This window comes from Pongo abelii, chromosome 2 (assembly GCF_028885655.2).
Source record: "Pongo abelii isolate AG06213 chromosome 2, NHGRI_mPonAbe1-v2.0_pri, whole genome shotgun sequence".
NCBI classification, from domain to species: Eukaryota; Metazoa; Chordata; class Mammalia; order Primates; family Hominidae; genus Pongo; species Pongo abelii.
Genome location: NC_085928.1, coordinates 160527828 through 160543703, shown reverse-complemented (window position 1 = coordinate 160543703; position 15876 = coordinate 160527828). Strand labels below are relative to the sequence as shown.

At 42.2% G+C, this 15876-nt stretch overlaps 1 protein-coding gene across 1 annotated transcript in view; it reads left to right on the top strand.

Annotated features, from left to right (window-relative positions):
• The first annotated feature begins 259 nt into the window (after window positions 1-259).
• MINDY4B (MINDY family member 4B) overlaps window positions 260-15876 on the top strand; it is a 35513-nt gene continuing 19896 nt past the window's right edge. Inside the window, exons 1-7 of the mRNA XM_024244967.3 lie at window positions 260-708; window positions 946-973; window positions 2615-2782; window positions 11722-11841; window positions 12612-12703; window positions 15041-15206; window positions 15760-15825. Of these exons, the coding sequence (XP_024100735.3) occupies window positions 596-708; window positions 946-973; window positions 2615-2782; window positions 11722-11841; window positions 12612-12703; window positions 15041-15206; window positions 15760-15825 (753 nt within the window). The 5' untranslated portion in view covers window positions 260-595. The remainder of the gene's footprint in view (window positions 709-945; window positions 974-2614; window positions 2783-11721; window positions 11842-12611; window positions 12704-15040; window positions 15207-15759; window positions 15826-15876) is intronic.

Here is a 15876-nt window from a genome sequence, read left to right as displayed (position 1 = left end):
TAACTTTCGGATTTCTCCCTGAAACAAATCAGACCAGTTCTTCAACTGTGCAAGATTTCTGTGTACTAAACTCTACAGCAAATGCCAGTTGGCCAGTGTCTTTTTTGGCCTGTATATTATCCAACAGTAGTTGATAAAGTTTTCTGATGTCAGCAGGATGGTTTTTACTCACTTTTGGCTATGTATTCTGCTCCACAAACACTTCCAAGAAGGCATTACAGCATAAAAAACTATCACATTCCACCACCAGCATAGTATCTCTCACCAATTAAATTATCCCAATTGCTTTGATACAGATAATTGCAATCCCTTTGTTTATAAATCTATGTCTTGGATTAAACATTCATGGTCCCTATATAGTGAACAAAAATACACAGACTATTTTACCTCTAATGAAAGTTTAATCATGATCTGATAGCAGGGGCTTACAGTGCGTTCAGAGCAGCAATTGTGTGGAGTGATCTCTTTGCTGGTCAAAGTAGGGGTGGCACACTTCCTCTAGCCATCTGTTTCAGCCACCTCACTTGCTTCTCCACAGCCCGACCTCTCTCTCCCATCATAAGAACTCCCGTTTTCAGTTCCTCCCATTATCCAAATGGATATGGAGGTCTTGGGCCAGGAACAAAGCTCCGAACAGCTGGATTTAGAGGAGATCTCAAGGAAAATTTCATTCCTTGACAAATGGAGGGAAATCTTTAGTTATCACAGGTAAGGTGTTCTCATTCTCTCATTTCTTTAGAAACAAAGGAATTTTCTGTGTTTAAGTAATCAACTTATAAGCTTGCAACATGAGAAATTTCCTTTATAGATTTACCTTTAAAATGCTTCAGGCATAACTATTCGTGGACAGAGACTTCCCCAGCAAAGTTGGGGTTTGGGAGGTTTGTGGATGTGAGGTTTGAAGAGAGTGAGTAATTTACTTGATGTTTTCTCTTTCATTTAAAGGTTGGGAACCAATAATACAACTCCTCAGGTAATTACTTTTCCCAAAGCCAGTGTGTTCTCCTTTAGTTGCTTCTTCAAACAATCACATTAACAGCATAATCTGCATTTATTCTTTGCACATAATGTCACTCAGGCACTGGCATTTAACGCGTGAAAACATAAAACTAGAAAGCCTGTCGAAGATTTTTTCTTGTGCTTTTTTATGGATTTCTCTTTCTACTTCTAAGAGCTATGTTTTTATCATTAAGAGCATCATATGGTTATTATTTTAGAAAAAAAGGTAATATTAAAATCTAAAGTTCCCACATTTGTGAAATAACACTGGATTCTGACAACCAAGTGCTTCTGTGTCCCTGAAGAAAAGCAGTTTTGAAAATAGTTATCATCTTTATTTGCTTGTGAAAAATCATTTTCCTTTACCATTTTAAAATAAGAGAAAGATGACTGAATTCTGGTGCTAAAAAGGTATTTTAAAATCTGATATACAATATAAGATGAAAGATGTTTGTACCTCATGTAAACTGAAAAGGTCAGAAGGTAAGGGACTTTGTATTTCAGGTACTACTTCAATCACTGAGCAAACACAGCATAAAATATGAAGGTGGTTTTCATGGCACTAGTATATATGATCAAGCAATTGAATCATTAATATTTTAACTATAATGCTAAAGCTTCTTGCCCCAAGTAGCCTATGATCAAAAGTCTTATTTATGCTAAAACTTTCTTAACCACAGTCTAAATTAGAATCAGAGCAATAATGCTTCTATTTTAGTCTTGGAAGTATTAAATGGAGATATCTATCATTTAGGGGGATAGAACATTCAAAAGATAAAACAATCTTTAAAAGAAAAAACGTCAAGTTATGCTTTACACAAGGTGGGAAAAACCCATTGGCACAAATGTAAAGATTTTCCATTTGATTTACAAAATGCATCTTAGCTGATCAGTAGTCTGTGACTTGAATGCTGTGCTTCTGAGATAAGAAAGAATCTTTGCCTCTAGGAATACAGAAAAACTAAGAAGGCGGTTTCCCTCATGTTTCAGCCACCAATAGGACAGATTTGTTTCACAACATTAGCATATAAGCTAAGTAAATTTGAAGAAGAGTTGATGCTAACTTATAGTGACATGTCATGAGAATAAGTCAAGAAAAGCGAAAATAAATTTTTTTAAAGGTAGAGGGTGGATTTTTTTAAGGAAAAAGAACGATTATACTCACTTGTTGGGGAGTAGGAATCTGAAAGAATTAAAAAGAGACAACCTGACTTCATTTATTGGCCAGTTAACCATGTAATGAGAAACACTTTGTGTAAACTGGAAAGATTCGTACAAAGTTTATAAAATGTTGTCTTCTCAAAACAAGAGACAGTGACATTTACATTCTTCTCTAAACATAATTTCAAGTCAAGGTCTTGATGGCATTAATTATGTTTCCATAGTTACATTTAACCTCTCCAAGTCACATAAACCCTTATGAGAAACCCCTTTGACACAGACACTGGGATTTTTCTGACTCTTTTATTGCTATTTATCACAATTTTCAGACTTCTTTAAAAGTGAGACAACATTTTCTGAACACTGGTATTTCAGAGAGAGAAAGAGAAAATTTTAAACAAGGTCATCACCAGCTCTGTTTGCTTTGTCTTTTGTGGGGGTGGTATTTGCACAGAATCATGAAGGCAACCATACATCTGCTGATGAAAATGAAGATGGAACAGGAATATCTCAGCCCAAAGGACAAGGACATTTGCCATCAAGTGGCCTTTGTTCTATTCCCAACCCCTCTATCATCTCTTCAAAACTGGGTGGCTTTCCTATCTCCCTAGCAATGGCCACGGTAAGTATAGCTTGTCAATTAAACATGAAATGAAACGTAATCTTCCCAAAACAACAAGGCTGGGGAATCTTATCTCCAGTCATGTGAGAATATATTGAAGATAAGACTACAGATGGTTGTTATTGGTAAAAGGAGAATATAATTAAAATGACTTATTTATGGTATTCTTCAAGGACACTGGTGGTAGTACAGCTCTTTCCTCCCGAACTCTGCATCTCTCTTTATTCACTTCTTCAATTTGACAGTGAAATTTGAGGGAGTGAGTGAGTTACATTCAAATAACTCACTATAGAAGGTAGGATAGGACAGACTCTCTAAGTGGCAGACTGTGGAGTGCTGCAAATGTATAAGACAATGTAGATGTGTAAGAAAGTACCCCACCTGTATGCATGCAGGAGGGAGAGAGATGGGGAAACTTGTTAGGCCATGTCCTGGGCAAGTAGCTAATCTCAAGAAAGAAACAGTTTTCTGGGGCTACCAACTAATATGCAGATTTGAAAAGAACATGACATTTCAGGATCCAAATCACCAGGATCTGTAAGCTATTGGTCCCGGGGACCATTTGCTCAATTCAAGACTTCACCAGGGTAGGGGCAAGGGGCTGAGGCAGAGATCCAGCCAGGAGGCAAAACTAAAGGCATCTCATTGGGTCAAATAGGCCAAAGCTGGAGGCAATGCCTTGGCAAATGTCCAAAGGACCAGCTGTCATGGTCAAAAAGATGCCATTGGAAACTTGGGAAGCAGAGGCAAGGGTCAAGCCAAGGTAAAAGTACCAGAGAGGCTGAGATGCCCCTCCCATTGGATTGCCCTCCAGTGTAGCCCTTGAAATCATAATGAAACTCGGGACTTCTCAAGACAATTTCCCCATCATCACCCTATCTTCTAAACCTCCACATTACATCCTAGAAGCTCAGGCAGGGACCTCTACTCAGGGCCTTAAGAATGAGAGTTGGAAGAGGGACCTTCTTCCTGAGGATGTGCTGTCACACATGCATGTTTGTAGAAACAACCCAGGACAAGCCTAGGCATCTGGGCAAAGACCAGCAACATTGGCCCTGCAGTCAGGGCTGCCACGTACATCGAGTTGCACAGTTTGTGCACTGAACACAAGATCCCAGCTGAGAGGATGAGTGGGAACTAAAACTCCTTCCGGCTAAACCACATGAAGCCTAACACAGAGTTTCCGTCTGCTTTTTGAGAATGAAGGCTGGTGACCCTGACTGCGGTATTTCCAGCTTCGATACGACCTTTCCTTAAGCTCCCCGAGACAGGACACAATCAGATGCAGGGACCACACAGCCCCTGGATTCCTTTTTATCATACAAAACCTCCCAGGCTTCACCGAACAACTTTCTCCACCATCACACTTGCAGTACAGATGCACTGGGAGGCCTCACTTGCTCTTTCTCGTTGTCAAAAATCTATCTGCCTCGGCAGGGCATGGTGGCTCACATCTGGAATCCCAGCACTTTGGGAGGCTGAGGCAGGGGGATTGCTTGAAGCCAGGAGTTCAAGACCAGCCTGGCCAACATGGCAAAACCCCATCTCTACTAAAAATACAAAAGTTAGCTAGGCATGGTGGCACATGCCTGTAGTCCCAGCTACTTAGGAGACTGAGGCAGGAGAATCGCTTGAACCCAGGAGGCAGAGGTTGCAGTTAGCCAGGATCCCACAACTGTACCCCAGCCTGGGCAACAGAGTGAGACTCTGTCAAAAAAAAAAAAAGAAAAGAAAAGAAAGAAAATCTATCTGCCTCAATCCACCTTGCTTCCCTCTTTTTGCTCAAATGCCTGAAGTCACAGGAAGATGGACAGGTATGCAGAGCTCCTGGAACACTGTACTCAGCTCACTGGCCTTGAAACATCTGGATGGAGCCTTAACTTGTATCTTATATAGATACTTAATCGCTGTCCTTTCAAGCAACAAAGACAGATAATATGTAATCCTTGCCAGGGCCTCCAGGCCTCAGTGATTCTGCTGCCTACACTGTGGTATAGACCAGAAGTTAGAGCAACTATCTGCATTTTACTTGACAAGGAAATGTTTTTAATGAAAAACTTTAATAAAAATGTATTCTTGCCTTCTGCAATGAATTTCTTTGGAGAATGTCATTTTAAAATTTACAGATATCTGAAAAATAGGCTACCTTTTATGTGAAAATGAGAGACAATTATGATTCTATATTGATACTTGCCTGTAAAAGAAGTAATTCCAGAAGGCTTCCTAAAACACAACAGTGGGTACAAGGGAGACATGGATGGCAGGGAGTCTTCACCGCATACCTTTTTGTCTCTCTGGATTTTGAACCACGTGAATATACTATTTTTTAAACACACACACAAATTTTAAAAATAGAAAAAGCATTCACAGATGTTTGCAAAATCTTCTAGTCTTTCTCTGTATTGGGGAGGCAAAAAAACTCTGAATCTGAATATTCTCACTTATTTACAAACACAAACACGAAGCAACTGGGGACCGCCCCATGACTACGCCAAGGTAATGTTCTCCCTTTGGAAAAGGCTAGGAGACAAAAGATTTAGAAATGAAGTTGATGGGGTATTAAGAAAGTCCCAGAAATAGAGATAATTGATTTTTCTTTAAAAAAAAATAAATTTGGATTTATTCCCATTATATGGGCCAGATGATCGTGAGTCCTTTAAATAGCAGTAGCATTAATTAAACACATACTGGGAATTCAGGATGACAAGCTTGGGATTCTAAATATGCTTGTTCTAGGGAGGCAGTTTGGAAGCTTGACCAATTCTAATCGATGTTTCAGCAGTGCAGCCACCTGGCAAATTGTCAGAGCTATTGAATCCTAATACCACTCCAGAATGCCTTTTGTTGTCATTCTGCTATTCTTTTCTCTTCTCTGTTTGGATTATGGATGCATGGCATTTCCTGACATTGGCACACACTGTCTCTTTGCTGGGAATCTTCTCTGAAAGTGGAGGTTGGGTAAAGCACCCTATGCACCTTCGCTTTCCTTAGCTCTCCTGTTTCTCACCTTTTGCTGTCCTCTTTCCAATACTACAGCTTTCTTCCTTCCTCCAGCCTGACATCTTTGAACATATGTGGTGGAACAAACTCTGGCCAAGGCTGCTGGCTCAGGTGAAATCGTGGGAAAGGTGAGCATCGCCTCTAGGCTATTCCACCAGCCCCACCTAAAGACCTTCCTTCTCTCCAGTGGCAGTTTCCCACCCTCTCACACTCCCAGGCCCTTTTCTGGACTCAGCCTTGAACACATTTCTGTAGCTGCAATATCATCCAGAAGAATCATAGTAAAAATACAATACCAAGAGACCAAAATATTCTGGAGAGACTCGAATGAATGAAGCTCTGAAATGGGATAATAGGCAGGGTGTGCTTTTCGGGAGAAGGAAGCACAGCCTGGTGTCCCCCCATAAGGTCTAGCTCATAGATGGGTCTTGATAGGTGTGAGTTAATGAATTCAGTGCCTCTGGATAATCCTCTAGCGCACCTCAGGCTAGAGTAGAGGTGTCCTTTGTGTGCCCCTCCAGATGCATGGTCCACTCTTCTCCAACCTACTCTCTGCCCAGTAGAGAGGCTGGCCTATAGCAAGACTGACCTCCATCAGCAGGGCGCCCTCCTCCTCTGGCTTCCTGTTGAGTTTGAGCAATGGGGAGCCCTGAAAGGAAACTGAAGAGAGGGAAGGGAAGTGAAGTCGGGTTGCTCGTGGCTAGCTGAGTCCCTCTCCTCTCATGGCAGTCCTCTCCCCAGGACTCTCTCCTTTCTGGTTCAAGTCACCATTCCCTTGTGTGCTCCTTCAGGTCTAGGGGTCATAATGACTTCCCACTGTTGCTGGGACACTGCATTAGCCATTGTGGTGTCCCCACACCGAGCCCACATCTTTATAAATAGTCTCTGTCTTAAGTGTTCCTCAAATTAATTATCTGACTTGAGAATGCCATCTGTTTCCTGCTGGGACGCTGGCTGGTACAAGTTGAAAGGCTTGCATTTGGGTCCTGGCACTGCCATTTACTATATACGTGACCTTGCATGTGCCACTTAGCTGACCTAGGCCTCTAGTCCTTTCACTGCAAAATGAAAGAGTCAAATTAGAATTTTAAAAATTCAACAAATACCTATTTTGAGCCTACTACATACCAGGCACTATGCCAGATGCTAAGAAATTGATGGCGAACATGATAGAATGAAGAGTCTACTACTCTGTTAGTTGGTCTAGGATAGAAATGTCTTCTTAAAACATCTTGGAATCTCTGATTCCATGATGGTCTAGCAATTCATAAGGCAAGAAGAGATTTAGGGAAGGAGCTTTAAAGAGGATTAGTCTATCTCAAGTTAGGGGTGGGTAGGTGGTCACAGGGAAGCTGTAAACCCGGGACAAAGTACAAGACAGTCAGGGTAAGAACATTAAACCTGTTGGAAAGAATGATTCAGGGCCTCTATCTTTGAATGTGTGTATAAAATGTGTGTATGTAAATGATGATCACCATCACTGTCATCATAGCAATCAAATGGAACAAAGTGCCAGGAAAGAAAGGAATTCTTCACAAATATAGAATACTAGCAAAGCACAAAGAGAAAAACTATAAACCATGCTTGATTATGTTAATAATAATCATAGCAGCCACTTATGAGGACCATTTACCATCTGTTTCTAGTTAATAGACAGCACAACAGCACATGTAATTATGTGTCAAGTTAATCTCATTATAAATAATATCTGATATTGGAAAGTAAATGTTACACAAGTAAGTTGGGTCATCTTTGTCACACTGGCCAATGGGGCCTGGCCAGAGACACCTGCAGCCCCTCTGTTTTTAGGCCTCCTCAGAGGGACAGCTGGAGAGAGAAGCTTCTAAGTTAGAGGTGGGAACTGGCAACAGAAACAAGAGTGTGGTTTGGCTTGCAGAACTTTTAAAATTGAATTTAAATTCTAAGCCTTCTTCGTCTCAACGGTCTTAATCTTCCACATTTATACACAGCTTTTCCTCTCTTATTGCTGCCAGTCTCTGGTCTTTTTCCATCTGTGTTGGGACTTTCTTCCATACAGCACAAGATGTTCCTGTGTAGACAGGCTGTGTTTTCACAAAGGTAATAACACCCTACATTTACTTAGCACTTACGGTTCCCAAAGCCCTTTGCCATGCTTCTCTTTCAATAATAGCCAGGATGTGGACCAAGCAGGGGTTACCCCATTTCTGGATAAGTAAATTAAGTCTTAGAGAGGTTCAGCAATTTGTCCAAGTTCACATGGTTGGTAAGGAGCAGAACTGGGGCTTCTTTGCCCTTGAGTCGGGAGCTGTCTTTCTGTGCAGTCCAATCTCAATGTCAGGGAAACATTTTCCATTAGTTTTCAATGCCTGTCCTGGGGATGTTCTGGGTCTAGGGCTCTCTTTGACCGTAGCACACACCAAGTCTGTGTCTTCCAGAGCAGCCTCTGTGCCTGTTCACTGCCTCTCCTTGAAGTGCTGTTGCATTGAGACAGAGAACACATAGTTTTTCTTCAAGTGGGTCCTTGCTCACCCTGAAGTGCACCTGCCCCCTTTTCTCGGTAGAGACAACCTTTTCTTCTGAGGGTGGAAGTAGAGATGGCCGGGAAATAAATTCTAACCTTAAACCAGCCCCTAGGCCAACATAGGAAGAACACTACAGATGCATGCTTCTCCCGCGTCTTTCCTTTTTAGAAACCTGTAGAGCCTACTCTTGAGGCCTGCTGCATGCACAGCTGGGAAAAGGCACCTCAGCTCTGGGCCCATTGAGCTCCATGCTCCGTTTATCCACACTCTTTGACTGGCTGCAAGTGCCTGAATATGATATTCAAAGTCATCCAGGATCAGGCCCAGGGTACTTTGCAATCTGAGCTTCTACTCTTCTTCCTACCCCTTGGCTGGCCTACACACACACACATACATACACACACACACACACACACAGTTCCAGTCACATAGAACACTTACTCCTCATCCAGGGACACCCCAGGTACTGATGTGTGCATGTTTGTAGATCTTTCTCTCTGTCTAGTCTCCCCTCTGTTACAGGTAACAGGCTGGTGTGTGGCATGTTCCAGAGTGTGAGATGTGTGTCTGTGCTGGAACAAGGGGTGCTTCTAGGGATATGGCATTAAGCAACGTGTTACATATCATTGAGTTACCTAGTGAGAAAGTGATCCCCTTGTCCACTCTGACAGGTCAGAGAGAAGGACAGTACAGTAAAGGGCAGTACACATTCACACCTCTTTAATACTTCTTACCTCCCTTTTAAATTATTAAGAGTACAAGGCCCAGTCAGAGCTTTCACAGGCAGCAGTTTCTAGCTGTAATTTATAGCATTGTTTTATTTTCATTATATTTTTATCATGTATGGCAAATGATTTTGATTTCCATTTAAGGAAGTTATATAAAGTGTCCTTCTTAAATAAATAGATTCCAAGTTACAAAATGTGTCCCAAGCTAGTGAAAAGTATTAATTAGATAGATTTCACCCCCCTGCCACCTCCACCAGAACGGGTGCTGGTATCCATGGCTGAGACACTCACAGACGGTTCACATCACAGGACTTTTGTGCGGGCAACCCTCAATACTGGCCAGGAGCCTGGTAGACTTGCTGGGTGGCTAGATCCAGAAGAGAGATAACAATCACTACAGCTCTCAGGAAGCCACATCCATGGGAAAAGGGGAGAGTACTATGTCAAGGGAACACCCTGTGGGACAAAAGAATCTGAACAACAGCCTTCAGCCCTAGACTTTCCTTCTGACAGAGCCTACCCAAATGAGAAAGAACAAGAAAACCAACTCTGGTAATATGACAAAACAAGGTTTTTTAATGCTCCCCTTCCCCCCCAAAAAATTACACTAGCTCACCAGCAATGGACCCAAACTGAGAATAAATCCCTGATTTACCTGAAAAAGGATTCAGGAGGTTGGTTATTAAGCTAATCAGGGAGGCATCAGGGAAAGGCGAAGCCCAATGTACGGAAATCCAAAAAATGATACAAGAAGTAAAGGGAGAAATATTCAAGGAAATAGATAACATAAATAAAAAAACAATCAAAACTTCAAGAAACAATGGACACACTTCTAGAAATGCAAAATGCTCTGGAAAGTCTCAGCAACAGAATTGGACAAGTAGAAGAAAGAAATTCGGCGCTTGAAGACGAGGTCTTCAAATTAACCCAATTCAACAAAGACAAAGAAAAAAGAATCCAAAAATATCAACAAAGCCTCCAAGAAGTCTGGGATTATGTTAAATGACTAAGCCTAAGAATAATCAGCATTCTTCTATTATTCTAAGAATAATCAGAAAGACGAGGAATCTAAAAGTTTGGAAAACATATTTGGGGAAATAATAGGGGAAAACTTCCCCAGCCTTGCTAGAGACCTAGACATCCAAATACAAGAAGCACAAACACCTGGGAAATTCATTGCAAAAAAATTATCACCTAGGCACATTGTCATCAGGTTATCTAAAGTTAAGATGAAGGAAAGAATCTTAAGAGCTGTGAGACAAGGCCAGGTGTGGTGGCTCATGCCTGTAATCCCAGCACTTTGGGAGGCCAAGACGGGCAGATCACCTGAGGTCAGTAGTTCAAGAACAGGCTGGCCAACAGGGTGAAACCCTGTCTCTACTAAAAACACAAAAATGAGCCAGGTGTGGTGGCACACACCTGTAATCCCAGCTACTCAGGAGACTGAGGCAGGAGAATCACTTGAACCCAGAGGCTGAGGTTGCAGTGAGCCAAGATCGTGACACCATACTCCAGCCTGGGCAGCAGAGCGAGACTCTGTCTCAAAACAAAACAAAACAAAAAAAAGAGCTGTGAGACCGAAGCACCAAGTAATCTATGAAGGAAAACCTATCATATTAACAGCAGATTTCTCAGCAGAAATCCTATAAGCTAGAACAGATTGGGGCCCTATCTTCAGCCTCCTGAAGTATTAATTAGATAATGGTTGGTACACAAAAATGATAGAAATCATAAAGATGACACTTATATGATTAAAGTAGGGCAGGTATTAAGAGAATGGGTAAAAACCCAGCTGTGTCTACTAACTGAGTGAACAAAGGCAAATACTCTAACTTATTTGGGCTTCGGTTCCCTCATCTGGATAAAAGCTGGATAATAGCACCTACTTCATAAAATTAGATGAAGGGAATAAATGGGAAGCACTTATTCCAGTGCCTGGTTCATAGAAAATGCTCAGTAAATGCTAGATGCCGTTGACCAGCCTCGTTCAAATGCCAGTTCTTCCATGAAGCCTTCCTGAGTATTTCAGTCAGAAGTTCTCTCTCCTCCCTCTGTTTTCTCATAGTACTTTTTACTTATCTTATGGAAAGTCACATGTTCTGTCTTGTACATAGCTGTGGGGTGTTAGACTTTTTATATAACTATATCCCACACAAGACCTAGTACATGCTAAATGATCAATCAGTCTTTGATTTTGAATAGATTCCCTTTTTTTCATACATTTGGTTTATAAAAAGTCTTGTTCCCATTTTTCTGGGAAGCTGTAAAACATCCTCTTGAATCTCAACGTGCTGCAGAGTATAGGAAAACCTCAAAGACAATGGGACAGAGAATGCTTGTTTAAATCGCTACTGTACCAGGCTGGAAACATGAGATCCTGACTGTTCCTTTTTTCTGGAGTGAGAGACAAAAGCCCAAGATGGGAGAGGCAGGGGTTACAAGTCATGGGTATGGGGCAAGAGCTGTAGACACAGAGCAGCCACAGTGAACTACAAGGTAGATGCCTGGCAAAGGAAGGAGAGACATGAGGGACAAATGTTGTCTAGACATCTTCTGCTCAGGAGTTCAGACAATTAAAATCGGGGACTAGAGTAATATGTAAACCTGAATGTAGAAGGGAACGAGGCCCACCTCCTTGACTTCACCATGAGGAATATGTCTAGGAAGAATTCTCTTTGGTTGAATCATTTCTTTCCCCTCTTTTCAGAAGCTGCGGCAGATCCTGTTTGGAAACACAGTCCATGTCTTCAGCTATAACTGGAAAAAGGCCTATTTCAGGTTCCATGATCCTTCTTCCAAACTAGCTTTCACTCTGGAAGTGGGAAAGGTAATAGCCAGTTTATAATTTTAAAAAAACCTTATTCCCATGTTCCTTATCCATATATCCTTCCTGTCCACATCCATGTAAATGCATGTTTTCATTATAATCATATGTAGAAATATATTTATAATGTAAAGTTTAACCTTAAATGATAATAGACTATTTAAAATTACTTTGTAACAAATCTAAAAATCTGATATGGGCTGGGTGCAGTGGCTTACACCTGTAATCCCAGCTGTTTGGGAGGCTGAGGCAGGTGGATCACCTGAAGTCAGGAGTTCAAAACCAGCCTGGCCAACATGGTGAAACCCTGTCTCTTCTAAAAATACAAAAATTAGCTGGGTGTGGTGGCGCATGCCTATAATCCTAGCTACTCAGGAGGCTAAGGTAGGAGAATTGCTTGAACCCAGGGGGCGAAGTTGCAGTGAGATGAGGGCAGGCCACTGCACTCCAGCCTGGGAGACAGAGCAAGACTGCACCCCCCACCAAAAAAAAAAAAAAAAACTAACATGAAGCAGGGACGTGGTGAAGGCAAGATGGAGGAAGCCGTACACCCCCAGTCACCAGTCCACAGGTCTCCACAAAGATGCTAGGCATTGCAGAATCTAGCCCAGCCACAGCACCAGCCACGGCCGCAGGGAGGAGTGGCACAAATATAGCATGGTGTCCCTTTGCAAAGCTCCGGGGGATACCAGGAGGGAAAAGCCTGCAGAGAAGAATAGATAACATTAATTTCCAAGAGTTCTTCACCTCGTCATTCATTCTCCTCATTTTAGGGAGGGGCCCGAAGCATTCAGATGGCTGTGCAAGGATCCATCATCAAATACTTGCTGTTTACCAGGAAAGGAAAAGACTGTAACCTTGGCAAGTAAGAGGACTGTGAGAAGTACTTGAATTACCCATTTCACTAGAATCTTGATATGCTAAATAATCATAACTGAAAAATTCAGGTTGTCTCAGAAAGGAAATCTACCTCCTAAGACAGAAATGGCCCTGTCTGTCCCAGAGAGGCTGGATTCTGCCACTGGGAAGGGCTCTGCTGGAGTCATTCTGAATGTTCATTTGCAGAGATAAGGTTGACAGGTTTTATGCTCTACTGCAGACCACTCTGTCAGGTAGAATTAAGCACCAGGTCTCAGGTGGGCCTACTTGTCCATATTTGATGGAAAGCTCTAACCTAATAATTAGGGAGGAACAAAGGGGTGATATAAAAACCCGATAAATGATCAATTCTCCATTTTTTTTTTTTTGGCAACAAAGTCTCACTCTTGTCCCCCAGGCAGGAGTGCAATGGCATGATCTCAGCTCACTGCAACCTCCGCCTCCCAGGTTCAAGTGATTCTCCTGCCTCAGCCTCCCGAGTAGCTGGGATTACACCCGGCTAATTTTTTGTATTTTTTTTTTTTTTTTTTTTTTTAAAGTAGAGATAGGGTTTCACCATGTTGGCCAGGCTGGTCTCAAACTCCTGACCTCAGGTGATCCGCCTGCCTCGGCCTCCCAAAGTGCTGAGATTATAGGCGTGAGCCACTGCACCCGGCCAATCCTCCTATTTAACCAGGCTGAAAAGGTATGATGTTTGGTTTTTGCCTATTTTTAAAGATCAACTCAAGTTTATTCAAATTACTTTATTCTTAGAAGTTAACAAACCCCTATCATGTGCAAAGCCCTATGCTAAATATTAGAGGAAATATAAATACTTCTGCCCTATCATGTGCAAAGCCCTATGCTAAATATTAGAGGAAATATAAATACTTCTGCCCTATCATGTGCAAAGCCCTATGCTAAATATTAAAGGAAATATAAATACTTCTGCCCTCAGGCAGGTAAAGTTATTGCCCCCAAAGAGGAACTAAATGTATAATATATTCTAAGATTGTGAACTGCCAGTTTCCCTAGAAGCAGAGCCCATGATGTGGATTCTTGATGCAAGTGATTTATTAAGGGAGTGCCCTCAGGAGAAAACCATAAGGGAGTGAGGGAACCGGGACAGGGAAGGAGAAGCTGAGGAAGACTTGGCTTCCAGCAATGTCAGTCTGATGCCATGGGAGCTCGGGTGCATGGACTGCACTGCGGAGCCTGCCCCATCTTCAGATGAGGGAACAGGCCTTCTGTACCTCTTGCTCCAATGAGGCACTGGCTGTGGGCCATCCTTAGGGAGGAGGCATAAATTCCGGTCACTTCTGGGCAAGGTGGCTTCAATCCTTCAGAGAAAGTAGAAAAATGGGAGCCACCGTACCCAGAGTAGCTGGAGGATGAGTCCATCTCCTAAGTAAAATGGATCACAGGGAATTCAAATGGAACACATGCATTTGCCACATAAAGGTAAGGCACTTAGCACAGCACTGTACTTGGCCTATGGCAAATATTAAATAAATGTGAACAAGTAACTACGTCTGTAGACACGCTGCACGAAGCCTTCCTGAGCCCCCCAGTCACAAGGTGTCTCTACTTCCCGTGTTTTCTCATAGCACTCTGTTATTCTCATTCTATCTTGCCATATGGTTTTGGAGTATTAGGCTCCTTGACTTTTTTTTTTTTTTTTTTTTTGAGATGGAGTCTCACTCTGTCACCCAGGCTGGAGTACAATGGCATGATCTCAGCTCACTGCAACCTCTGACTCCCGGGTTCAAACCATTCTCCTGCCTCAGCCTCCCAAGTAGCTGGGACTACAGGTGCCTGCCACCATGCCCGGCTAATTTTTGTATTTTAAGTAGAGACAGGGTTTCGCCATGTTGGCCAGGCTGGTCTTGAACTCCTGACCTCAAGTTATCCACCTGCCTCAGCCTCCTAAAGTACTGGGATTACAGGCATAAGCCACGGTGCCTGACCTTTTGTTACTCATTTCTGTATCACCACAGAGCTAGACGGATTGTATAAATCATTGCTGAGTTAATTAATAAATCTTTATCACTTGTTTCTTTATAAAGACTACAGTTCTCAATGTTAAGTATTTAGGAAATAAGCAGAGTAAAGGTCTCCCACTGTGTAAAGACTGGCTCCCACTTCTTGGGAAGGCTAGACAGACCCTGAGTGTATTCAATGCAGTATAAAAGTCAAGGGCAGGAACTTTGGAGCCAGGTGAGCTGGGTGTAAATCACTGCTCTCTGACTTTGAAGGTGAATGACCAGGAGCAAATTACTTCACATCTCTGTGGCTAGGTGATGTTCATTCCAATGGTTTCCTACTCCTGCCTTCTGCATTATAGCTTATGTGAAATAAGCAAGAAGGAGCAGGAACAAGCCCTGGCTGCGGCGCTTGCTGGCATCCTGTGGGCTGCAGGAGCAGCTCAGAAGGCCACCATCTGTCTTGTCACTGAGGATATTTATGTTGCGTCGACTCTGGACTACTCTGTGGACAATTTCACTGAGCGAGTAAGTGCAGTCCTCCTTGTCCTGGCAGATGAAAGGCCAGTGAAGCCTGAGCATGTAATAGACTTACCATGCATATGCAGGTGGGGCCCCATCCATGCTCCTGATGTGACCGGAGGTGCCTTCCAAAGAGGCAGGTACCAAGGGCTGTAAGTGATCTAAGCAGACATAACAAAGAGTCCTGTTGTAAATTCCTGCTTAAGGAATTCACCAGGACCAAGAATTTCTCCCATCTGAAATAATCATAAATGGTATTTCCATATCCACTGTCTGAAAGACAGCTAAATTTCACCTATTAGGAAAAAATCTCTTTCTAGTTTTACTGCTCAAGATATTACATGATTTTAAACTGAGGAATGTAGAAGTGATGCTGGTAGCTACCCAGTTTCACTGTGTATGTTTTGCATGGCCTTGCGTAAGATAATATGTCAGTTTTTAGTAATGTGATTATGCAATGAAACAAAAAACCCACTTGCGGTAATAACAGTGAGTTGACATCTCTTAGATGTAACTTTCATCTTCCTTTTCATTTGTATCTTCTGTTCCTGATTTATAGCTCCAGCTGTTTGAATTTTTAGAGGAAGAAGCCGCTGAGAAATTCATCTATGATCACTTACAATGTGTAAGTGTTTAAGTGTTGAGATAATTCCTTTATGTTGACTGATCTTACAGG